Raw genomic sequence first — 27,695 nt, 5'->3', positions numbered from 1 at the left:
GTATAAAGTAGATTTTCAAGAGAGCATCCCAGCCGATATATGGGACAATTCTTCTTTCACAATATCTAATACGATTCTTCTTTCCGAATATCCCAAATTAAAATCTAGAACCAAAATCAGAAAGTTTTGCACAAAGTTTGCAATATTTTTTATTTAAACACGTTTATTGACTATAAAATTAGACATTAACATTTGTATTACCCTTTTTACAACAGCCAAAGCAAAGTCTCTTCCATTATATTTACGTCTATAAATATTTAATTATACCTTATTTTAATTAATAATGTTGAGATTTTATTTAAACCTGTTTGCTTTTCAAACTTTCATTTGAAAAAAATACATTCAAAATATGTTGAGTTTGAAGTGTTTGATTAACAGAGTTCTCTTTGTTCGATTATAGCCGCAGGCTTTGCTAGAATTTGAAGATTTCTAAGCACCATCTGTTTACCGTATTCTTATTTATTATTTTTTTTTTTGAGAAGATAGCTATTGATAGCCGTACATGGAATGTGTTAATAACAAATTTAAACGAGGAAATATTTTTTTTTTTAACTGACTGACATATGTTTGCATTTGCAGACATATGGACAAGTTTTGGTGGCACTTCTCAAATGTTAATTGGATAATAATTGTGGTTTAGAAATTGTGAGAATATAGAAAGAAGAGAGAAAATTAACAAAACTATAAAATTGCAAACAGATAAATAAAACATATGAATTATTTACAAGTATATGTAAAATAATCCGTAAATTAGAAAGGAGTTGCTACCATAACAGAACCCAAGGGGTGATCACATTTAGTACAAGAAGAGCTAGAGTGGCAAAAGAGTTGCATCGTGCATTGTAGACATCTGGGAACAGCTTAGACTGTACCCAGTAAATACCATAATAAATGTATAAGCGTTCATAGGTTTACTACGGCAAATATAACCAGTAAGGAAAGTAGTAAAGTCGGACTGGGCCGACTATATGATACCCTTCACCACTTTGGGGATATTCTACATATTTATCTTTACAGATTTTATGTAAACTTTACGTACGTTATTTGGTATGCTTCACTGTTTAAAATCGTACATCAATCAGGCACCCGTTGATTATTTGGTTTACAATCAACATGAATAGGTCGAAATTATATATGGAAGCTATGCTATATCTATATCTGAACCAATTTCAAGAAAACTTGACACATGAAAGATTATAGTAACTTCAGTACATTGTACAAAATTGTGTGCGGGTCGGCCAATCTTTGGGTCTTTAGTGCACAATTTGCATTAAATCGGAAGAAAATATATATTGGAGCTATATCTAAATCTGAACCAATTTTCACGAAACTTAGCACACATCATTCTGGACCCAATTCAGTACCCTATGCCAAATTTCGTGCAAATCGGAAGATATATGTGGACTTTGGTGCACCATTTACATTAAATCGGACGAAAATATATATGGGAGCTATATCTAAATCTGAACCGATTTTTCTCAATTTCAATAGGGTTCGTCTTTGGGCCAAATAAGTGACATATGCCAAATTTCATCCAATTCGGATCATAAATGCGACCTGTACTTTGTTTACAATTTAACATCTACAGACGGACGGACGGACATGCATAAATCGACTCAGAAAGTGATTCTATGCATATTCTCAAAAAGAACCATGTGTCTATCTCGTTTCCTTTTGCCTGTTACAAACATATGCACAAAGACATAATACCCTGTACCAGTGTGGTGAAGGGTATAAAAATGGAATAATCACACATATGTCCGATATATATTTATCGATTTCTATGGCCAGTGTCTTTATTATTATAGCAAATTTCCCAATGGATAGGTTGCTTCTCACAAAGAATACTTTTATTTACTTTTTGCACTATTTCCAATTGAATTTTGGAAGAATCTAAAATAAATCCATCATCAGTTTTACTTGACAAAAACAAGCCTATTATTCGCAGTTCTCATTAGCTTTACAAAGAATCAAGTATTCGACGATAATGAGATTTTTAACACACATGGACGAATTACAAGGGAACAAAGTGCAATGAAATAAATATCGGCAATTTATAAGCATATAACAATTATATTCAGATGGGCAGAGAGGAATGATTTGAATTGTGTATATATAAATTCATTTACTGATTATCATTTAAATATATTCATAAATAAAAAAATTCATATACACACAATAAACACCCAATAGATTAAAATTATAATTGAAAACAAAAAATAAACAACAATGCATAATGTGGAAAATGCAATTAATCATATATAGCAATAAAAAAAATTGATTATATCAATTAAAACGCAAATAATATAATAATAATAATAATAGGAAAAGCGACTGTACATGATTTTTAAAAAGAAAATATATAACGTTTTTATTTATTTATTAAAATGAACAAACTTATAGTACATTTACATTGTACCGTATTTATTAAATCCAATAGATCTAAATTCTCTCAATTCAATTACATATGCATATTTGAAAAAAATCCACATAGAAGAGGTTAACCCGGCAAATAGTTATATTGTGAATTCCGTTTTACCTGTTTTTTTTTCAAAACACGTGTATCCTGATTACAAGTAGAATCGGTTAAAATATATCGACCATATATAGGGTTCATTAATACTGATAATGAAATAAATTGGACTTGGTGTAGAAATCTGATTTTTGAACTCTATCGATGACCTTATTTTCCATTGCACTTGTTCTGTTTCTTTTCAATTTCCCTTTGTTCATTTGCAACAATGGAAATGTTAATCATAATTTTAAATTCAGAAGGTAGTAGAATGATTCATCCGTTACACTGCATTTGTTTGCAAATAAAGATATATGTGTATATGAGTTATATTGAATTTAAAATTATTTAATATTCGCTACGCATTTCATGAACTATTTCTAAGAAATACACAGATTAATATTCCGTTCCGGTTTCTGAAAATCCCTAATAATTGTCAGATCATGGTGATAAATTATTCTTATTAAATAGTAAAAAAATAAAAAAGTGACAGTAGATATTGTCGACAGATATATATAAACTCAGCCTATGGTTGGCGGAGGTCTACGGGATTACTGTCTAGTGCCAGTTTATGGAGGAGATACCAGAGATGGTGGACCTATATAACCCTTAAGCACTAAATCTATAATTAATATAAATATATGAGTAATGTTTACACCAATCCTATGTGATCTAAACATGACAGACTAATATATACTATTCGCTTTATCAAATAGTTGACCAAATCTGCTGAGTTACCCGAAGAAGTTGCCTAAAAGGATTTCAGGATTTAATGTAGGTTTTGTGAAAGTATTACGATTTATAAAGTTTCGACATTTCATTCGCTTGATATAGAATTAAAAAATTTTCAAAATGTTAACACTTTGTGGGGGAGGTACTTGATGGAGTAGACCGATGGGTCCCACCTTCGGAATCGATTTGGACTTATTTAAAAATATGTACAAGGTTTGGATACATATGAAATGTACAAAAAATCAAAATGTTTACCCTTTGTTGGGGTGGTACCCAAAGCAGTGGACCGATTATTCAGATCTTCCAAAATTATAAAGGCTTGATTAAAATATGAAATTGTGCAAAGTGTTTGAGAGAAAAATTCACCGAAAGATCTGCGTCGACGGTGAATATCGGCGTCGAATGAACCATGAGCCTTACCATCTGTATACGGACATCGACATAATTAATCGTATGGAGCTGTACGAATGAATGAGGATCTCACAGCTCAAAAGGCATATAAAAGCGAGCCTACTTATGGTTCAAGCAGAAGGTGAAGGCCATGAATTCAATGGAAAAATCAAGTGGAGGATGACATACCAAAACATGGTCTCTCAAATTGGATAAAATGCGCCCAAGATCGACACGCCTGGAAATCTTTTTTAAGTTCGGCTTATGGAAAAAATGTTCTGTCTCGAGCCAACTAAGTAAAGTTTGGTTCAATTCTTCTATATGAGGGCTACGTCATAGTAAATTGCAGACTGAAAATTGGAAATACCAATGTACACAGGTCATACTGTAATACTCTCTACGTAATTCTAAGATATGGTCAATTCGTTTGGAAAATGCCCCTAGGACCATCAAAATAACTGTAATGGGGTTAGACCTTTATATAAGGGCTATACCTAAAGATCGACGATACATATATAATTGTTGGTAGGAAGTTTCCCCACTCAATGAGAATCCCAAATATTAAACCAGTGAGCGGGACAGTATAGTCCGTCGGGGACGACCATATGATACCACGAAAATCAATATTTCTGCGGTACTATATTCTGGACCTGGGCAATATTTCGCAATATGTGCACCTTTGTGACCGATTATATGTCAACAGCTCCACTTTCTAACCCTGCCACATTTTCGAAGTTTCCTCACAGAAAATTATAGGCGCCGTCCTTTATCATAACTGGAACTTTATGTAAAATTTCAAAGCGATCAGCGCGACATTTCCGACCTCTAGTGGGGAAATAGTAATTCTCCCACATCCGAGTACATACAACAATATAATTGGTATCAATCTAGTATATACTATCAACTTCTCTGGTCTATGTCCTTCAGGGGTAAATATATACGTCATGGAATACAAATGTAGTCATTTTTCTCACACATGTCAGGCTCCATTTGACCCGCTAAATATTTACCGATCATTATTAATATAGGCATGCTTATTCTTTGACTCCTTCTCCATGTAAAATTTCGCGATGTTCCGGTCATAATTGTGGCCTCTAGAGCTTCCACACATCCTCAAAATATTAACCGATCATTACCAAAAACATTGGCCAGAACCTATCCTACATGCAAAATTTCGTGAAGATTGATTCGGATTGGACGGACACACATGTCAAGATCGAGATATGAAAATAGTATACCGATCTTCATGGTGATGTAAAGGTGGGTCTAGGGCTAATATTTCGCGGCGTTACAAACTCTTGGGGCTGCACAAAGTTATAGTACCTCAAAATATCGAAAATTAAGGGGATCCATTATATTGACGGGGATCCATCATAGACCGATATTGATAATATGTTGGTAGGAATCCAAAATATTAAACTAGAGTTGCCAATTCGGTTAATCATGGACCAACATTGATAATATTTCCTATCACATATTTAATTACACTGAATTCTCCTCGAGCATTTCTACTGGTCATTGACATGCATGATGACCTGGATAGAAGAGGATTTGAGTACATAAATTTTCAAATTTACATATCCTCACAGGAAATCGATCGGCCCAGAACAATAAACTATTTGCTTAACGTAATGTTCCCTTAAAAATATTTGGTTATCATATCATGGTATTTCTGTACTCTTTTTCCGAATGAAGTTTCAGTTCTTAAATATATCGACATGATATTCCTTCCAAATGCTACATTAGCTTGGTTCCGAATCGAATTAGTTCAAAAGAGCTATTCCGTAAAAGCAACGATCGGTACTGGGTCCGATTTGTTCATTCATTTGGTCCCTCCAGTCGTTCACTTTTGATCTCGTTCACTAGTTCCTTTTGATTCAATCATTCGTCTAGATTTTCCCGTTCATTGGCAGAATGTACAGTGGTACCAATTGAACCATCAAATCATATATTGACCTAATCTGTGAAAAACAATCTAGCCTTGAAAACGAAAGATGTTCGTGAACATATCTAAATGTTTTTTAATCATAAGTCTTCCACAACGCTTGAACATCTTACTCTGTTAGTCTTTTTGTTAGTTTCGTTAATTATTTCATAGTTTTAATACTAGCTAATTATATGATTGATCTGTTGTAACATGTCCTAGATGTGGGGACTGCCATCTATCGTTGCATAAAATCAATACCTCGTTGAGTTTTGCATAGTGGTTAGTGTCCTTGCTAATTCAGTATTTTCATTGTCCTCTGGGTGGCGCTATCTCCTGCCATTCCTCTTTTGTCAGGAGACTTCGGATGCATTTCATCTGGAAGGGACGTAAGCCTCTTTTTATAATTATACGAATACCAGATTTAAATAATTTTCCGCTGAAATTTTGGTTCGTCGCTTAGCATTCTGTCAAATTTTCCACTAAGTTTATATTACAACAAGTTAATGTTTGTATTAGAAAAAGGGTGCTCAAATTTGAAGGGACCAATATTTTATTACCATCCTAAAATATTATTGAGTTTGCCTAAATATGGATTTGTGATATACAAATTTATTTTTTTGTATTAGAAAAGAACCCTCAAACTTGCAGGAACCAATTCAAAAATTCCATATATCTATCTCAGCAGTCCATATTCCGAAACCACCAATTCTAACATCTGTTGTGTGCTAATTATCCCCAGAAAAAAGGAAACTTTCACTTGCACTTCATATTGATGTTGATTTGATCTGCTGTGTTAAACAGTTATAAGTAAATATTTGTTGTAAATACTTAGGTTTAACATTAACACCGATACCGACGCACACACCCAGGCATCTAAACTAACAAATAGCAAATAAACAAAATTATAGACAGTGGTATATTAAATAAACATTTATGATAATTGTTTACCTTTGACAAATAAAAAACAAATTCTAGAATAAGTTATTAAATAAATAATGTCAGTGGATTGAATTCGAACAAAAAATGTGCAAAGGTGTTTTCTCTAGATTGGAATGCAGTTTTCAATGTTGGAGATACACAAGTGGATTAAGATTGCAATTGTGATCGGATAACAATTAGTGGTAATTACGAAAATTAGTTAATAATAGGAAGAATGATTTTCTTCTGTTATTATTCTTAATTACGATAGAAAAGGTGATTTCCATTTATACCTTAAAGTTAAAAAAACGTGACTATTTTTGATTTATTTTTAATGAAGAGACACTTAAAATTTCCAAATGAAGATTTTCTAGTTTGTGCCTAAAATGTGAGATATACGAGGAACAGGCCCGTTCGTCCATATCTCGTTTTTAAATTCTAATTCATGAATATTTCGATTTCAAGAAAATCGACGTTGGGTGCCAATAAAGCCGGCCTCACGTTGGGCACCAGTGAAGAAACTCAAAACAACAAGATTTACAATAATGTTGGCTACTCCTTGTTTAGGAACTACCTCCAGCTTATGATCTGAGTTGATCAACTTGGGCAAGCGTGGGTAATGATCTTAAGCCTTCAGTGTTCGCATAAACGAATTAGAGCCGGGTCTCCAGGACTCGGAGTGTAGCGATTTTATTGAAATTTGATTGAGCTTAGGTACTAGTTATGAGAAGCAAGATCCGCGTCTAGTATTGGTTGTGTAATAATGTAGTAGATACAGAGATGTAGTTTTTAGTACTATTTACAAAATATTTACATAGTTAACCGTTAATTTCAAATATTTAAATAAGAGCTGCATTTAAATGATTAATAAAACGTATGTGTTTATACTATAGCAAATAAAATATGAATAAAACTAGAGTTGATCCGCTTCAGATTTAATTTCTGTGGAGCAATCATTGTATGATTACGATCGAAATCTACTTTCAGAATATGCCCTCGGCTTGAACATATTGTGTGCTATTTTCTAAGTTTGTCTTACAACAATAGAACACTTGTGTTTGGCATAGCTGTGATAAGTACTTCCTCCACAAAGCGTGCTTCTAAGCACGTACTTATTTTGTTGTCTGGGAACAAAATATGAGCTTTTGTGCGTAATATTTTTTAAATATATCTGACAAACTTATAACAATTGGAAATTGTGGCGATAAAATAATACTTTAAATATGATATTCTACGCACGCTCATATTAAATGATTGTCACAATTTATGACACGTACTATTCATATTTTATTGAGCCAGATTTGTCAGAAAATCTGAAGTTTTTTAAGATTTCAAAATTTTCTTTGAAGATAGAACTCTTTTCATTTTCATAAAGTTTTGAAATTATTATAACCTTTACAAAGCTATGATGCCTTAGCTTTTTGAATGTCTCCGATTCTACCTCCTCGTATATGCGAAAAATTTTCGGTTGGCCATAAGGTTTACTGACCTTTTTGTTTAATTTTCGCAAATAATACAAGTACTTGTTGTGTATGTACGTGCTTATTTAACAATAAAGTCAATAAACTGTAATAAAAAATTAATTAAATAAAATGCAAAAACGTAAATACAAATAAATAAATCGATCATTAGGTCGTTGCTAAGTCAACTGTCCCCAAAAATTGTTTTTATAAAATTTGATTGGATTTGGTCATTTAAAAGACCGGATAATAATTGATTGTATTTTGTCATTTATAAGATCTCGAATCATATCTGATAAAATTCTAGACCTCAGTCCAAAATATAGACCTATAAAAATTAAAAAAAAAATATGTTGGTTATAATTTTATAGTTCAAAATTAATGCCCATTTAGATATTCGTATACAAAAATATATCTATATCAAATACTATCCTTTCTAACTTTATACTGGTAAAATTCACATGATTTCAGAGGTCGATTCTTCGATCATATATCTGAAGAAGATTCCTCGCTTGCGGAAAATTACCCAGGGCATAGCTATATCTGCAATTCAGATTATTATGCCAAATTGCCATTTACCATTGTCGAAAATTATGCCAAACAATTTATTTATCACTGTAGAGTTCTGATGTTTCCGGTTAAGATAAAGGATATCCGAATTTGGATATCAGATGACACTTGGAACGTTGTTGTTCAAAGAGAAGAACTTGAGATGCAACTGAATAACAACAATATCACAAGAGAATAGTATATACAATTGGCAAAACAAGTGAAGTAAACAGCATTAAAGAATAGAATAAAGTAGAATATTGACACCCTGTATCAAATTTTAATCGATTTAAGGGAACCACCCCCCCCCCCCCCCCCATTCTCTATTTTAATTTTTCAAGATTTTCAAAGGGCTGGTAAATCAACACCAATGCTTGTTAATGTTTGTAACTTTGCACATATATAATTGAAGATTTAAAAGAGAAGAAAAATAATTTACAAAAAATTTTTGTTATTGTTTTGTTGTTGTTTTTTGTAATTAAAGAAAAGTCCTTATTTTTGATGGCGGGCTTGATAACTCCTCACTGGAACATCGGAATCCGAAAATTCCAACGGTGTTAGAAAGAGTACATGTCTGGCTCTCGTATGAACTAGGATTATTGACTTCGCTCTAAAATTGACAAAATGGTGGACCTTTGAAAAAATATTTTTGAAAAATCGCCGATTTTTTACCAAAAACCAAGTTAAAAAATAAGGAAGATCTTCACCGATTGGATTATTAGTTTTTGAGTTATCGTGCCCGCCATTCGCAAAAAAATGTTTAGAACCGGCACTTGATGCTGACACAATAAATCGGATATATCTTCAACAGTTCTTGAGATTTTCACTTGAAATGTTGTAGGGACATTCTTTAATCAGTGTAGATTCGAATTATATCAACAAAAATTTTGACCCCGAGAATGGGGGGGGGGGGTCCCCTTAAGGAAATCTTTCGACATCATCAGACTAACTTTCATATGGGAAGCATTGAGAAAAAAGGGAGTACCCCATTCGAATAATAAAAGCGATGTACGATGATGCAGAACTTCCATTTTTTCACAATGGGAACATAAGCAAACCGTTCCGAGCCGAACCGTTCCGAATAGTTATTTACTTGTTTTGAGGCTACTCAAATGCACTCCCCCACGTTTCCAATATGATGCCTAAGTCTCTTCTCATTTTTCGGAATGCATCCTCTATAACATCGAGAGAATAATTTCTATTTCTCTTGTGAGTTGTCTCCAGTTTGATCGGAGCCGAGCCGAGGGAATAAGACTCAATAGCCCCATTTCTTCTTTCTACAGTCTCTATGTTCAGAATTAAAGATTACCCCCCACCCACAAGATATCCAAAATTCAGTCAAAATTAGAAGACCTGAGGGTACTGTCCTGAGATCAATCATGAAATCGAAATCACGAACAATAACCCAAGAAATAAGACGTTCGTCCAAGAGTTGGGCAATCTAGTTCACGGAGCGGAATACCTCTCTTTTACAGTTCTATTTGCTTTTTGTTCATACAGTTCAGTGGTAATGCGATGAATACTCAGAAGCTACAAGCTCAACTGCAGGACGATAAGAAGTGTATGGGTATAAAGGAACAAGATCAGAAAAACTATAAGAGCTGGATCTAGTTCCTATCGTTCCTTTATCGGAATAGTTACAATGAACTAATTCGTTCCAAAACGACACATCTCTAAAAATAACCTAAATAGTTTAGAAAGAAGAAAGAACGAACTAGTTCATTCGATCTTTATCGGAATAGTTCAAATGAACTAGTTCGTTCCGGAACGACTCAACTGTAAAAAAGAAAAATATATGTGAAAACTAACAGGCAACAAACCGAGTAAGATGGTGATGCGTTGTGGAAGTCCTATGCTCTCAAGAGAAGTAACAGGAGAATACATATAATATTGACAAGCCACATTACCACTGAAAAAGTTCTATAAATATTCTAATACATTTCCGATCATTGCTGTGATACTGTGGTGGGTTTGATTCTATCGAAATTTATTCTCAAACAGATAGACAGTCGAAATCGAGTTTTGGAAACTGACCTTCTACAAACGTCTCTACATCTGTACAAATTTTGTAGTATTATTTCTATTTATATTAGTCCAGAACAATTCTCTTTTATCGAGGGAAGGCCTCTTTTATAGATGAAGTTCCATTGCTATTTGAATTTCGATTTGAAAAGTTGTATCACTTTTTGAGTATGAGAATATGCCAAGTATGTAAAATTATAATTAAATGAAAAGAGTATAACGGGCATCTACTCAGCAAGTTCCCTCAGCGGAGACCGCAGAGTTCAGATGCCACCGGGCGGTGGTTGTTGTTTGTTTTTCTCACCCTGGTACATGAGAGATTCTTGCTATGTTTCATATCGTTGACTTTTTAGCTGAACCAGTTCGATATTTTTAGGTTTACTCCGCAAAAAATAACTAAGTCATTCATTCCATAGTTCATTTTAGTTCAATCGTTCATTGGTACACATAAGTTAATTCGGTCAGTGAACGGGAAGAATAAGAAGAGTGATTGGAAGGAATGGAACTAGACGAACGAGAGCAAAAACGATCGACTGGATCAAAGAGAGCTAGTAAACGAAAGAACCGGACCTTGTACCGATCGTTCCTTTTGTGGAATAGTTTTTTGTAACCAGTTCATTGCGCAACGCAACCCACCTGTAATTATTGTATATTAATTATTTCGTTCAACTGGAGAAACTAGATGAACGAGAGCAAAATTGAGCGAGTGCATTGAAATTAATTAGACGAAAGAATCAATAGGACTTAGTAATGATCGTTCCCTTTTAAGAAAAGTTTCGTTGAACTTTTATGTTGCAGAAGGAACAAACTCTTAAAATTACAATTTGTTTTCTTTCTGTGGAAAAGCTACACTGGACCTTCCATGGATAAAAGGCCGGTTTTATAGAAGTTATTCATCTATACAGGATTTCAGAATTATAATTATTGTATATTAATTACTTCGTTCAACTGGAGAAACTAGATGAACGAGAGCAAAATTGACCGAGTGCATTAAAATGAATTAAACGAACGAATTAATAGGACTTAGTAACGATCGTTCCCTTTTAAGAAAAGTTTCGTTGAACTATTATGTTGCAGAAGGAACAAACTCTTAAAATTACAACTTGTCTTCTTTCTATGAAAAAGCTACACTGGACCTTCTATGGATAAATGCCGGTTTTATAGAAGTTATTCATCTATACAGGATTTCAGAAAGATATCAGTTCATTTGTAGATGGAATATTTTGCAGATCTTCTACAAGTCAGATCTTCTAAATATCATTAAAATCGAATGTAATTTCTTAAAAAAATCGAACTTGTGGCATTAGTTCTCATACTTTCCGAACATTCACACCAAACGGCTGGATTGCTGACCATATGATTTAAGCAAAATGAACGAAAGAATAGGACCTAAAAGCAAAATGAACGAAAGAATAGGACCTAGTGCCGATCGTTCCCTTTTGGTGAATAGTTGTATTGAACTAGCGAAACGACCCAATGTAAAAACTGCATTGGGCCTTCCATGGATATAATGCCTACTTTATAGAAGTTCTTCCATCTTTTGTGAATAGAATGTTTTAGACAGATCTTGTAGAATTCAATCTGTAAAACATCATAAAAAACCAAGAATAATTTCCTAAGAAATCGAAATTATGGCATTAGTTCTCATACTTTCCGAACATTCACACCGACCGGCTGGAATTGCAGATCATATGTATCCCAATATAAGTGAATTAGAGCAAAAAACAGAATGAACTTGATAAACGAAAGAATAGGACCTAGTGCCGATCATTCTCTTTGGGAATAATAATTGGATATTGCATTTTATCTATGTAAAAACTATACTTGGTCTCCCATGGATATAATGCCTATTTTATAGAAGTTCTTCATACATACAGAACATCTGAAAGGTAGCACCTGTCTTTTGTAGATGGAATATTTTGCATGGACCTTCTAGAAGTCATTCCCCAAAAATATCATAAAATCCAAGAGTAATTTCCTAAGAAATCGAAATTATGACATTAGTTCTCATACCTTTCGAATATTCACACCAACCGGCTGGGATTGCTGACCATATGATTTCCAAAATAAAAACAAAATGAAAAATGAACTCTATTTGTGTATTCCCCTCACGCAATGTGTGTGACGATGAGTTGTAGTTCGATTGGTTAGTTGGTCGGTCGTTCGTTTTGGTGGTGGTGATGGTGGTCAATTGGGTAGTTTGTCAATGTGGATGGAAACTTTGGCATAATTTGCATGCTTCTGCGAAATTAGCATATCAACAACAACACCACGAAGTCATCAAGACATCATTATAACGCAAAACGGAGCCACAGGCACCTACCTCTGCTCTATAGTGGCTAACTGACTGGCTATTCAGCATTTACTTCCGCATAATGCTAATCGCGGAGTATATGGTCGCAGTCATTGCTAACTCCACACAATATTTTTGTTGTTGCCATATTTTAATTCTGTCTGACGTATTGGGAAGCTTTAAATATTTTATTCATCATTTGTTGTTGTTTTTGTTTTTGCTCTACACGTTCGTTATGTTAAACTATTTATGGTGATATTATTATTTTTAGTTTTGTGTATAGGTCTTCCAATTATGATTTGCTTTTATTTTTGTTTTTTTTCTTAGTTCCTTGTTTTAAGTTTCTTCTTGTTCATGCTTTAATAAATTAATAACTTATTACTAAGGGTCTACCGAAATTTGTTTGGTTGTGGTAATTTTTTGAACACGTTCTGTTGTTATTGATTATTGTTCGGCATTATTTGTTGTTGTTGTTGGACCTTTTTTGTTTGTCTTATTTTGCAGTCAAAACAAAGAGGCCATTCAACTATGATTTTTCGATTTTTTTTTGGAAGTCAATTCGGTTGTTGTTGTTGCTATCGATGACGATTATTATAACGCTGAGGGCGATGGTGATGATCATTATAATGACTATGAGGTTTCTTTTGTTTCGATTTTTTTTATGTTTGTTTGTTTATGTTCAACACCTGAATAATTTTTGTGTAATGGGAGAAAGAGAAGTATGGGGGAAGTGACATGTGTAAAGGTGACTTACAAAGAAAGGGCGTTGAAGTGAAAGTAATGTTTATTGAAAGAAATGTCAGGTAGCATAATACATTTGTTAAATATGGGAGGGGTAAAACAAATTTTTGGGGAATGTTCTACTACTTCTATGTGTGTTTACATAAAGGTTAAGAGTTCAAAATAAGTTATGTTTGTTTACTTCGTCAATACCACAAATGGAAAATTATCTATCGGGATTTAAAAATTAAAAATTCCAAAAATAAGAACAATTTATGGAACACAGAGATATTCTACAGAGTCGGGTCGTTCCGGAACGAACTATTTCAAAAGAACTACTCCGCAAAAGGAACGACTTCGGGTTCTTTCGTTCATCTAGTTTATGCTACTCCAGTCGTTCCTTTTTGTTTTTTTTACAGGGTTCCTTTCGGTACATGCGTTCTTCTCGTTCTCTGACCGACATAACTGCCGTATATCAATGAACGATTGAACTAATGGGAACTATGAAACTATGTAAATGACTTTTGGAGAGCGAACCGAAAAAAAAATCGAAAAATATTCATAAAAATCCATGCTTATAGCTCTCTTTTTCTTTTAAAAATTATTCAAAATTAACCACGTTTTTAAAAATTATAAACCTTTAAAACAATTATTAAAAAATCCACGCTTGTAGTTCTGATAGTCCTTGAAAAATATTATTAAAAAATCCACGCTTGTTGTTCTGATTGTCCTTAAAAAATTATATTTAAAATCCACGATTATATCTATGATAGCTCCTAAAAATATATAAAAAAGAAAATAACATTTATAGTCCTTGAAAATATGATTTGAAAAATCCACGCTTGTAGTCCTTGAAAAATACGATTTGAAAAATCCACGCTTGTAGTCCTTGAAAAATACGATTTGAAAAATCCACTCTTATAGTTCTGACAATCCTTGAAAATATGATTTGAAAAATCCACGCTGGTAGTTCTGATAGGTCTTGAAAACTATGATTTAAAAAATCCACGCTTGTAGTTCTGATAGTTCTTGAAAAATATGATTTAAGAAATCCACGCTTGTAGTTCCGACAGTCCTTGAAAATATGATTTGAAAAATCCACGCTTGTAGTTCCGACAGTCCTTGAAAAATACGATTTGAAAAATCCGCGCTTGTAGTTCTGATAGTCATTGAAAAATATGATTTAAAAAATCCACGCTTGTAGTTCTTATAGTCATTGAAAAAAAAGATTTAAAAAATCCACGCTTGTAGTTCTGATAGTCATTGAAAAAAAAGATTTAAAAAATCCACGCTTGTAGTTCTGATAGTCATTGAAAAATACGATTTGAAAAATCCGCGCTTGTAGTTCTGATAGTCATTGAAAATATGATTTGAAAAATCCACGCTTGTAGTTCCGACAGTCCTTGAAAAATACAATTTTAAAAATCCGCGCTTGTAGTTCTGATAGTCATTGAAAAATATGATTTAAAAAAATCCACGCTTGTAGTTCTGATAGTCTTTGAAAATTCCACGCTTGTAATTCTGATAGTCCATGAAAATAGGCTTTGAAAAATCCACGCTTGTAGTTCTGATAGTCCTTAAAAAATCCACGCTTTTAGTTCTGATAGTCCTTGACAAATATGATTTAAAAATCCACGCTTATAGCTCTAATATTCCTTCAAAAAAACCGTGCTTATAGCTCTCATAGTCCTTGAAAAATATCGGTACTAACAAATTTACGCTTGTAGCTCTAAAAGTCCTTGGAAAATATTATTTAAAAAATACGCTTATTGCTCTGATAGTCCTTTTAAAATATTATTTCAAATGAATGCTTATAGCTTATACCTCCAAAATCTACGACTTCGGTGGACTTCAAAAAATAATTTAGACATCAAATATTTTTTTGCTGGACTTAATATATATGTATATATATATACATATATATATATATATTTTTGTTTTCTCTTTTTTTTAAAAAATCCACGTCTTTTTTGGACTTCAAAGAAATTTTTGTTTTGTTTTTTTTTTTTTTGAAAATCCACACCCTGCGGGAACTTTAAGAAATATTTTATCAAAAAATCCACGCCTTGCACGCAAGGCGTGCATTTTTTAAGAATATTTCTTAAATGAACTTCCAACTTCCAAAAATATTATTTAAAAATCCACGCCTTTGATGGACTTCAAAACATATTTTTTTGAAAAATCCAGATCTGTGGTAGATTTAAAACTATTGTTAATTTCGTTTATCATTCTTTTATAATAGCTAAGTAGATGATAGATCTGCTATAGCGTAGGTAATGGAGCTGCTATTTATCGTTGCCTAGAATCAACGGGTGCTTGAAAATTGCCAAGGATCGGGAATAAACTCCGTACAAAATTAAAGTTAAGTTTTAGTTGTGCAGGGTATCATATGGTATACCCCGTCCGACTATACTGTTCTGCGTATATTGTTTTTATAGCTACTTATTTTCAAATTATTTTTCCAAACTTTGCCGTTTTGCAGATCAATACCGACTCAGATCCACTCATTTGTATGGCCTCCATATAACTATAAAATAAGTAGGCTACATTTTAGCAGCTAAAAATCGAAAGTATTAATTTTACCGTTAAGGTAGTGGAATTTTTTAAAATGAACACTAAGTCGTATGAATGAATCCGCCTAGTTCGAATTGAAATCTACAAAATATTTTTTGTATTATTATATTTTATGTTTTTGCATTATTATAATTTATGTTAATCGTCATATTTTATGATTTTTTTTTTATTCATACGAGTCAATCTGTATGAAACAAAAAAAGAAATATTTACCACATATTCTTGCAAATATGTTTAACGAATCTACAGAGATAATGATGGAATGATAGATGAAACTGTGGAACTTTAGAATTGAAGAAACCCAAAACTTATAAAAATAAAGAAGTAAAGAAATAGGCATAATGTGGTGACTAAAGTTTGAGCATGGAACATGAAGGTTGTCAATCTATTTTGAGTTCTTCAGTTTCGGTCTTCATTTTTGCAAGACACACACATGTGTATTTATTTCGGAAACTTGGTATGGAGCTACACAACTCGGCCCTATAAAAATAGTAATTTATTTATTCATAATGTTTTTTAGTGCTCGAAAGATTAACTTAGTAACAGGCCCCCTCTCTGCGTCTGTCTTTTCCTTGGTGTGTTTGTTTCTGGGGCCATTATTTTAAGCCATGCGTAATATTTTAATTGTAATGTTTTTTTTTTCGTTTTTATTTTCATTAGTTATGACTTTATTGTTGCAACAGCGATGTACTGAATGCTATTAATTGTCCATCGCAGGTTTTTGTAGTATTTGTAGAAAAAAAGATTAAAATATTTTACATAGTTGAATAATTACGAACATATTTAAGGGGGGTTATGAAATTTAAATGGACTGTATGTATCTAGAAATATCTTTTCTTAATGTATGACTTAGTAAGCGATTTTTTCTAGCTCACCGACATATTTGCACAAAATTATAATACCCTCTATGTAGATTTTCTAATAAAGCCGATACTTTTTCTATCATCTACTTATATAGAAAATCTCCCCATAGATAGAACTTCATCTATAGGATGAACAAATTCCGCAGACCAGAAATATTGTGAATTTATTAAAACACAACCCCCACTCCTTTTGTTCTATACAATTTTTTCCTGGTCTTCTGTAGGTACCTTATTTCGTTGTTAGTACACATTCCATTGGTATTCTATATGTAGAATTTCTATAAGTCGAGAATCAGCTATGTATCTTCCATAGACTTTTATAGGTATGTTATTGGTAAAAGGCCTTCTGCGAACATGTATGCCTCTGGCCTTATATTTAGCATATCAATCTATACCATCAAAATTAACGGTTTAGGTAGATATCTTTTAAACCTCCCTCTTTATGATTTTATGTTGACTCTAATTCGACATTTTATGTTCCATTCGGTTACGAAACTTCCTACCAAAAATTATAAAAATCAGTCCATCTTCAGGCGTCTGTGTTGCCGCTTTGGGCATTTCGGACCGAATTTTGTCCGAAAAAAAAAAAAAAAATCAATTTGGTTCGACGCATGACCATTCGGTGGCGGGTGCATTTTCTAAGCGAAGTGATTATAATTTAGCATTCCGGAACATCCTTCACAGAAGATCTTCAATTCTGCATAGATCCAATACAAAGGTCACGATCCATTATCTTACAGAGTTCTAGCTCATTTTCCCAACTTCAGTGTCTGTAGTTTTGTACTTCGTTTTCTCCTGGCAGCATTCTACCAAGGCATAGCCCCATAGAATAGTACCGATTTTGGGTACATTGAATGTGAACCTCATGGAATTCGGACCTGCCAAAATTAAAGCCGTGTTTTACTTGTTTAATTTTTATTATATTGAGATTATTATTTTTTCACATAGTGTAGGGAACCAAATATTCGATGCGTTTACATTTAATGCCACTTTGTTTACTTGTTTAAATTTGAATTTCATTGTTTTTTTTCTGCTTTACTTATTGTTGCAAGGTCAGTCACACTACAAGTTTTTCCCATTTGTTTCATTTATGCCATTTCGGTTTTATAATTTTCATGAACTTATCTTGCCGTTGCTGTTGAAATTTCCACAACCGAATTGTGTAAATGTTTCAGCGTAGCTTAAACGTATTAACAAATGTAATGAATATTTGTGTGTTTTCGTCATATTTTGTGGTTGTGTCAATACTTTCGAAATTTTTTTTTTTAATTTTAATATTTTGCAATACCAAGTACCGAAAACATTTTAAAAGCCCTCATATGAAATGATGCGGAAACTTGGAAATGACACAGAAAAAATAATTCGTATATTTTATGAATAGTGTTCTGAAAGTGTTGCCAATGTCCGGATTTCTGCATTTTAAGGATGCAGTTCATAAATCTTGAAATACAGGTTTCTTCTCTAAGAGAGGGAGAGATGGAGAGAGCGAAAAACAACTTTGGTTTTTTGGTGGTGATAGTGGGGTTTCTATGGCACAGAAACTTTTTGTCAACGTTTTGATTTTTCTAATATCATTTTATGTTTTCTTTTTTGTTTTGTCCTGATGGCATTTATATCCAAATAATTTGGAAACTACATACGCGAATTGTTTTAACAACAAACTTGTCTGAAATAATTAAACAATGGAATGCACGGTTGTTAACAGGAGAAGTAGTAGGTAAACAAATTATTGCAATACCAACAACCACAAAATGAGGGAAGAGACAGCGGACGACAACAAAACTGTATGCACCCGAACAATAAATTGTTGTGTTTTTTTTTCGGGAGGAATACATTTGTTTTTGCCAAATGAGAGATAGGGAATAAGAAATGAGCGCAATGAGCGAAAAGTGGTAAAATGGATCAAAGTATGAAAATAGCTCTGATATTAATGAAATTTTTACATTTTTTTGACAATAAGAGGATTTCTTATGATTATAATATTACTTGTATTCTTTCATGTTCAACATGGAAATAATAAACTACCCCTATCTTTAGTCTTAAAAACTCAAATAATTTTTGTACCGATTTATTTGGTTATTTAAAATATTTACTAATTTATATTTTCTTTCTTGTTTTTTTACAGATGCCAAAACAATCCTCAAGGGTGTCAGCGGACGTTTACGTTCCGGTGAACTCACCGCTATTATGGGACCATCTGGGGCTGGTAAAAGTACCCTGCTGAACATTCTGTCCGGTTACAAGTACGTTCAAATATATCACTAATGGAATATTGAAATATTTTATATCAAAAACTAGTTAAACTGTATCTGTATGTCCAGGCCCACTATATTCTATAAGACTTCTTAATACCAAATACGCTATTTAGGTCTTCTTAGGAACTTTGTAAGGATTTTATGTAGAGAATACCTTGAACCACAACCTATTTAATAGGCAACAAAATGACAATATATAAATCTTCCAAGTTCCATAGTGCTTTCCAATAAGAAGTTTTATCATGGTATTCAAACAATATATTTTTGAGATATATGTTCGTTCCATTTACAAACGCTGGGGCCACACAAACGTATAACACTCTCAGGATATATATTTGTGTGGCCCCAGCGTTTGTAACACCGTAGACTATTACTCCCAGGCCCACCTTTAAGTATACTGATCTTCATATCTCAACTAGCTGATTCTATCTATCTATGTGTGTCATTTAGTCTGTCCATTTGATATTGTGAGAGACGATCGTTTTTGACAATTATGGGTTTATGTTTAGAAGATATTTATCTCTGCCTTTTTTCTAGAAGTGGGATGGTCGTCCTTTAATCTGATATCCATGTTTATACCCTCTACCATAACACGTGGATAAATTCATCGGGTACCCCATAAAGTATATATTCTTGATCAAAATAAAATTCTATGTCGACATTTGCATTCCCGTCTGTCTGTTGAAATCACGATATAGCTCGCAATATATTTCATAGAGCTTTGGAATTTTGCACATACATTGCATTGAAAATTTGATATATCGGTCCACGTGTTGGTATATCCCCCATATAACGGTACCAAATATTCGGTATTTTGGGAATTATTGGCACGTTTTTTAATGGAATTTACTGTATTTCGTTACATAGAGCTCCCATTGAGTGACAAACCCCCCCTAACAAAAATAATCGATATGGGTCCACTTTTTAGGATACTCCCCATACAACGATACTTCCTATTATTCGGTATTTTAGGTGCTTCAGACATGTTTTCCAACAGAATCAATTGTAATTTGGTATTTTGGATTCACAATGGATATCAGATCTGACCATGAAAAATTATCAACATTGGTTTATGTTTCGGGGTAGCCCATATATAACGATATCCCCCAATATTAGTCATTTTGATGATTTTCGGAACATGTTTATACTTAACTGGTTGTAATTTGTTATTTGAGTTGTGGTATGTTAGTAAATCTTCATACTAAAAATTATCAATATTGGTCTAGATTTGATACACCCCAAAAATCGATATTTTTGGGAGCATCTACCAATTTAGGAACAATTTAATTTTTTTTTTTTTTTTTTTTTTGATTCTCATTGAGTAGAAAATGACCCTAATAAAAATGATCAACATTGGTCTTATTATTCGATAGTATTGGCGTTTTGAGCTCGTTTTTTTTATCAGAATTGGCTCTAATTTGATTTAGAAGCGTTCTCATGAGTTGTCAGAACTTCCTACTAAAAATGATTAATATTGGTTCTCTTTTCTGGGAATCCCCCATTTAATGCTACACCAAACTTCGGCATTTTGGGGAGCTTGGACACATGCTTCAACCTAATTAGCTGCAATTTTATATTTTGGATTCTCATAGAGGAACAAATTATCAATATTGGCCCAAGTTTCCCGGTAGCCCCCATATAATGATACACCCATTATTCAGCATTTTGCGGAATTTAGGCACATTTTCCACCGAATTGCTCAAATTTAATTTATCAAATTCGTATGAGGTGTTAAATCTTTTTTATATAACCCCATATACGAGTTCCGCTAATTTATCTTTATAAATACATTTTTAACCGAATCCTGGCGAATAAAAACTAAATTAGAAAAGTCTGTTTATGTTTTTTTTCAATAAATCCACGGATTACTTCTAAAATTTTATAAAAAAAATACACGCATATAGCTCATGGAGTACTTCAAAACAAAATCTTAAACATTTATGCATGTAGCATCCGATAGCCCTTCAAAAAATCCTCGCTCAAAAATATTCCTTAAAAATCTCTGATATCCCCGAATAACATTTTATTTAAAAGATTTATTTTTAAAAAAATAAATAAAATGTACACCCTCCACCATGGGTGTATATTTACTTTTTTTCTATTTCGCATGCAACACCTCCAAATTTTTGTTGAAGACTCCATAGTACATAAATACAGTAAAAATCGTTTATAACGATATATTGCAATTTATACTATCCTTACCTGGACCACAATTCCTTACCTGGACTGTAATTACACCATTCAGCACACTGTGGTACAGGGTGTCTTTGTGCGTATGACAAAATTTTGCACAGCATAGTAAACTAAGTATGAGAAGTTTTTTTTTTAATCGCTACAGATTTAGATATAGCTCACATATACATATATTTTCATCCGATTTTAATTAAATGGCACACAAATCTCCCAAAGTTTCTGTGATTTAGACACAATTTTTGCACAGCATAGTTAATTATTTACAGATTGGTGTGTGTGTGAAGTTTTGTTGAAATCGATTCAGATTTAGATGTAACTCCCATATATAGTTTCGATTTTAAGTAATGGTACACCAAGGATCGAAAGTTAGACATTTTCAATATATATATATATATATATAGATATTTTCAATAAAGGTCCATTGCATGGTCGCATTGTCGGTATTCTGAAGATTTTACCCACATTCTCTATCCGAAGGCAATTTCTTTTTTACATTCCCGGTTCCTGTAGGGTTAAAAATAATTTTTTAAAATATGGGTACAAATATACCTTAATTTTTGGTCATAGTCCCCTATGTAAAGGTCCTGCACCATTTTCAGTATATTGACGGATTTGTGGCAGAGTAAAAATCTGGGGTATGTTGGATTTGCCAGGTCTGAAGTCCAATAATGCCATTGACCATTGGCTTCAGTCATTCACACAACACGCTGGATAGCATTTTATATGCGATGAGAAGGAGACTTATTCCTCTATAGTTGGCACGGGACACAGGATGTTGAGGTTCCAATCATTGGGAATGCATCTAGCCAAATTGTACTAATCAGCTGGTGCATGCTCCCGATTGAATAGTTCGGCTGGTAACTCATCGACACCTGCTGCTTTAATATTCTTCAGCCAATTGACTGATATTCCATGAAAAGTTATTATTTAACAATTCTGAGTTCATTAAATTGAAAAAAATGTTTTCAAAAAATCTACACTCATAGCCCTGATAATCCTTAAAATATATTCCATTCAAATATAGGCTCCTCACTCGAATATTCGATGAGCAAATATTATTTGAAAATGATATGCTTATATATCACATATTCATTGACAAAATGTTTTTTTTTTTTAATCTAAGCTTACAGCTCCGATATACCCTAAAAGTATTACTCTTATTAAATCTTCTATTCCAGCTCTGAGATTCCTTAAAAATATTATTTTAAAATGCTACTAAGTCCAAACCTATAAAAATATTTTTTTAATCTACTCTTATAGCCCTTGAAAAAATATTATTTAAAACATATATGAGTCCCATTAATGTTGTTTTTCCAACATGTGTTAATTCCAATATGTATATCAAACGAAAACATTTGCAATTGTGTATTATCGATAACTTCCTATCAGCAAAAAAGTCGGTTATCAACCTCTTTTTTGTCGGTTTGCAGCTGGGCGCATAGAAGGTCCAATAAAGTCAATTAACTTTTTTATGATGACCTTGTGCAAATCATAAATAGCTATGGAAAAACAGCAACAACTCAAAGCAACAGTAACTCACAAAGAAAATTGACCATTGTAATAAAAATAAAATCAAGAAGAAGAAGCAAAATAATACAATTAAACATTAATTGAAGGCCTGACAGGCTAGCTAGCGGTAGGGTTTTCTTTGATAGTCCAAGGAAAATGTTAATGGCCATTTATGGGTAATAATTATTATAAGACCATTAATTATGCAATTTCAGTTATATACTGCTAAAGGTTAGGAAAATTAATATTGTGTCTTTGGCTTCGGACAACATATATATGGAGCGATTGATCTGAGGTCACCGAAAACATAATCTTTTTAAAAATTTTCCATCGAGGGAAACCTTTAGAATATTTTCCACCTATCAACGTTATACAGAGTGTATTAATATATCTTCTGAATGGTCGATCTATACAAGATCTCCATAATGTCATCCATAACTAGAATGATACAAGAATATTAAAAAAAAATGTATTTAGGAGATGATCATTTTATAATCAGAAATATCGATTTAGTTCTGAATATATAGTCAGTATAATAATCGAACATTTCTTAGATTTAGAAAACAATAATTTTATATAAAAAAATATCACCTTATTTCTGAATACCTTATATAGTCAGTATAATAATCGGACATTTTCAAAATGTATTTCCCCTTTTCTTTAGGTTTGTATAGCGTTCAATATGTTCGCTCAAACCTAACTTATCACTGCGTCGCAGTTTCTTATTTATTTTTGTTGTTTATTAGACTTTGTGATGTGTTCAAATAGTTCAAATCGGGTTAACGAATTATTATCAATACACTTGTCTAGCACATGTTTTGTGCAAAATAAACACAACCAGTAGTCTACTGAAATGAAAAAAAAACTAATTTTGTGAATAAAATAATAATACGAGATACTAGAAGTAGCTAGATTGCATTTCAATGCTTATATTCGTACATACATATATATATATATAGAAAACGGAAGCTGTTTCTCATTAACACATATATAAAACTAATTTTACTTTGTTTCGGGTTTCAAAAATAGATTTCAAGTGAATCAAATAAGTTTGAGGTTACCAAAAAAAAAAAAAAATTGAAAATTAAAATTAATTTGATTGATATGTCTTATAGTTTCGAGAGATACACTAAAATGTTCCAAAAAATATACATTAATGACTCTGGAAAATAGGAAAATATTCTAAAAATGTTTCTTATATAAGTCCCCTAAATAAAATATTCTTAAAAATAGCACTCTTGATTCCGAGGTACCCCAAAAATAGTTTTGAAAATTGCGGGCCATAACAAATTTTCAATGATTTTACTGAGGGTGCTTCAATGATATACTAAACCAGTAAGGGTATATTCAACAGATGAATCCTAACAGACGCCGCATTTTTAAAGGACCAGTAAAATTAAATTGGATCCATAAACATGTCATTCTGCAACCGATACTAAATTTTTCATTTGGTCAGATATAGAAGCTGTATCTAAAATCTGAACCGATTTCAGGAAACTTAACACACATCATTCTAGACCTAATTCATTACGCTGTGTCAAACATGGTGCAAATCGAAAGATATTAAGGGACTTTGGTACACCATTTACCTTAAATCGGACGAAAATATATATGGGAGCTATATCTAAAACTGAAAAGATTTTCACGAAACTTAACACACATCATTCTAGACCTAATTCATTACGCTATGCCAAATTTCGTGCAAATTGAAAGATATATAGGGAATTTGGTGCACCATTTACATTAAACCGGATAAAAATTTATATGGGAGCTAAATAAACTTAACACACATCATTCTAGACCTAATTCATTACTATGTGCCAAATTTCGTGGAAATCGAGAGATATATAGAGACCATTTACATTAAATCGAAAGAAAATATATATGGGAGCTATATCTAAATCTGAACCGACTTTTCCCAATTTCAATAGGGTTCGCCCTTGTGCCAAATAAGTGACCTATGTCAAATTTCATCATCATCATAAACGCGACCTGTACTTTGTTCACAAAAATACATGGACAGGCGGACATGCGTAAATTGACTCAGAAAGTTATTCTATGCATATTCTCAAAAGGAACCATGTGTCTATCTCGTTTCCTTTTGCCTGTTACAAACATATGCACAAAGACATAATACCCCGTATCACAGTGTTGTGAAGGGTATAAAAATTTACATGTGTCTTCGAAGGTCCTAAATAAATATTTCAACAAATCAGCCTATATAAAAATAAAAACAAATATTCTAAAAATTCCTCAAATGGCTATCAATTATTCTAAAAACCCTTGCTAACTACTCGGATGGTCTTACAAAATGTTAAAAAAATGTATATCTCTGAGGGTTATATGAAACATTTAAAAATCCTCACTTATGGCTTCGAGGGTTCTACAAAATTATTTTAAAGTACTTTCTCGCTTATGGCTCTGAGGATCCTAAAAATATTCTAAACAGTTACGCTCATGGTTCCGAGATCTTACAAAAGTACCTTTGTGGATTCGAGGCTCCTACAAAAATATTCTACAATTTCCGTTTATGAGAATAATACATGATCCAAAAAAAATATTTTGTGGCTTCGAGGTTTCTTCAAAAATTTACCTCATAAAATTTAAATTTTGTAATTTTACACAAAAAAGTTGTGGTTTATTTGACCTTCATCATCAAGACATCCCTTCGAAATAGATGGTCAGATCGCCTTCCCCATGAAAGCAAACAAAACAAAAATAAAGCTTTCTTTAAAATATTCTCAAAAAAGTATGGCTATGGTTCTAAGAGGTCCGCTAAAACATCTACTTATTCCTCCAATGCCCTAAATTATATATTATAGAATTCCTTATGGATTAGGGCCCTACAAAATATAGTCGGACCATGTAACAGCCTACACAACTACAACCAGAATCAAACTTTCTGCGGTTATATTTTCTGAGCCTGGGCAATATTTCGCGATATTTGCACCCTCTTGGCCAATTATAGGTGAACAGCTCCACATTCTAACCCTGGCATATTTTCCAAATTGTTTTCGCGAGGTCAATATAAATATAAATTTGGTCACTTTAGATTTTAGTTCATTGCAGAATATTGACCGATCCCCTTCACCCTGTAAAATATGTGGTGTTCCATAGAGCGACTAGAAAATCTCGCAAAAATAAAAATAAATATCATATCAACATCACCGAAAATTATAGGCATCATCCCTCCTCTTGGATGTACTATCAACTTCTCGGGTCTATGTCCTTCAGGAGCAAATATATTTGCCATAGAATACATTTTCCCCATTATTCACTCAAATGTCTGGGTTCATTTACCCCCGCTAAATATTGACCGATCTTCATCAAAATACTCATGCTTATTCATTGGCCAGACTCTCTTCCTGGTTCAAAATTAGGGGTCTTCTTTGGCCAGAACCCATCATACATTCAAAATTTCACGACTATTGGTCTGTATGGTATTTAAAAAAATTGAAATGGACATACGGCCGACGGACGGAAGGACACAAGTGTCTAGATCGACTCAGCTAGTCGAGATATGACGATCGGGTCTAGGACCAATATTTCGGGGTGTTATTGGGGCTGCACTATAGAATACCCCCTTTTTGGAACTATAAAAGACTCTCAGCGGGTATTTTATAGTCAGATGTCTTTCAAAAGGTCCTAAAGCGTCTTTAATAGTCAAAAAACCTACAGGAGGTCTTACAAGGTCAGATATTCTGACATTTTTTAATGAAAGCTTTGAAAAGTCGGTCATACTCAAAGAATAAAGAATATCAGGTCCATGTAACCGGTTTTTAGAAGAATATTTTTAACAGACAATCACACCCATACACGCCTTTAGTACGGAAAGCATGTGTGATACATAGGCATGGTTTTTAGAAGACCTAAGGGTTTGTTTTTTTTTTAATTTCTAATCTCCCTTTAATTGCGGAAATATAAAAAAACTCCCTCTAAATGACCAGTATTAAAAAATAACATTCGATATGTTTTGTTATCTCTACTTATTTAAGTTCAACAAAAGCAAAAAATCCGAAATTATTCTTGTCATTGCTTCACCATCGTGTATATATCCATTGTGGACTTTGACTGCACAACACTCATATCTTCTGACATTCAGTCAATATTTTTTTGTCGTTGTTTTACTAAATTTCACTTAATTATGAAAATAACAGCAGTGGTAATTATCGCTTTGACGTGTTGTTTTTTTTACGATTCATACACGAAAATAATGCCCCGTCGTCATAATTGTGACAGGTGAATAAAGTTCAAATGAGAAAATAATAAAAAAAAATTAAGTACTTGGTTACTCCGGAGGAATTTCCAAGTTTTTTTAATCATTTTAGAAAATTATCTAAAGAAGGGATACCAAAGTCTCAATTTCGAAAAAATATAATAATATAAAGTCTAAAATTTGCCCCTTTTAAAAAAATCAGAATTATATGCACTTAAACCTAACCTAGAAAAATAATTACAGTGCTTGTGAGTGTCTCTAAATTTTCCGCCCCTTATAAAATTCCGTTTTGAAATAATTATTAACACATGTCTAATTATGACATATCATTGACATTGCATTGATTGACATTCTAAACTGATTTCGTTCCATTAAAAAAATAATTAACGCTTTTAACTTTTTTTATTTATTTATTAGGCATGCACATGAAATAAATTTAATTTCTAAAACTTGTTCCCAAGTGACAGTTCGAAAATAAATCTACGAACTTATTCTCAGAACTGCACGTTTGAATTAAAAAAATCTGACTTTTAGAACTAAAAACCAGTAAGGAAAGTAGTGG

The 27,695-nt window shown here is 32.7% G+C and overlaps 1 protein-coding gene across 1 annotated transcript in view; it reads left to right on the top strand.

Annotated features, from left to right (window-relative positions):
- Positions 1 to 27,695, top strand: part of LOC133330038 (ATP-binding cassette sub-family G member 1-like) — a 41,085-nt gene that overhangs the window by 2,782 nt on the left and 10,608 nt on the right. The window contains exon 2 of the mRNA XM_061538516.1: positions 19,086 to 19,203. Within this exon, the coding sequence (XP_061394500.1) occupies positions 19,086 to 19,203 (118 nt within the window). The remainder of the gene's footprint in view (positions 1 to 19,085; positions 19,204 to 27,695) is intronic.

Source organism: Musca vetustissima, unplaced genomic scaffold, assembly GCF_032173495.1.
Source record: "Musca vetustissima isolate MV318-11 ecotype Yass unplaced genomic scaffold, APGP_CSIRO_Mvet_v1 utg2798, whole genome shotgun sequence".
Taxonomy (NCBI): Eukaryota; Metazoa; Arthropoda; class Insecta; order Diptera; family Muscidae; genus Musca; species Musca vetustissima.
The sequence above is the reverse complement of the archived record's forward strand: the minus strand, read 5'-3'. Positions and strand labels throughout refer to the sequence as shown.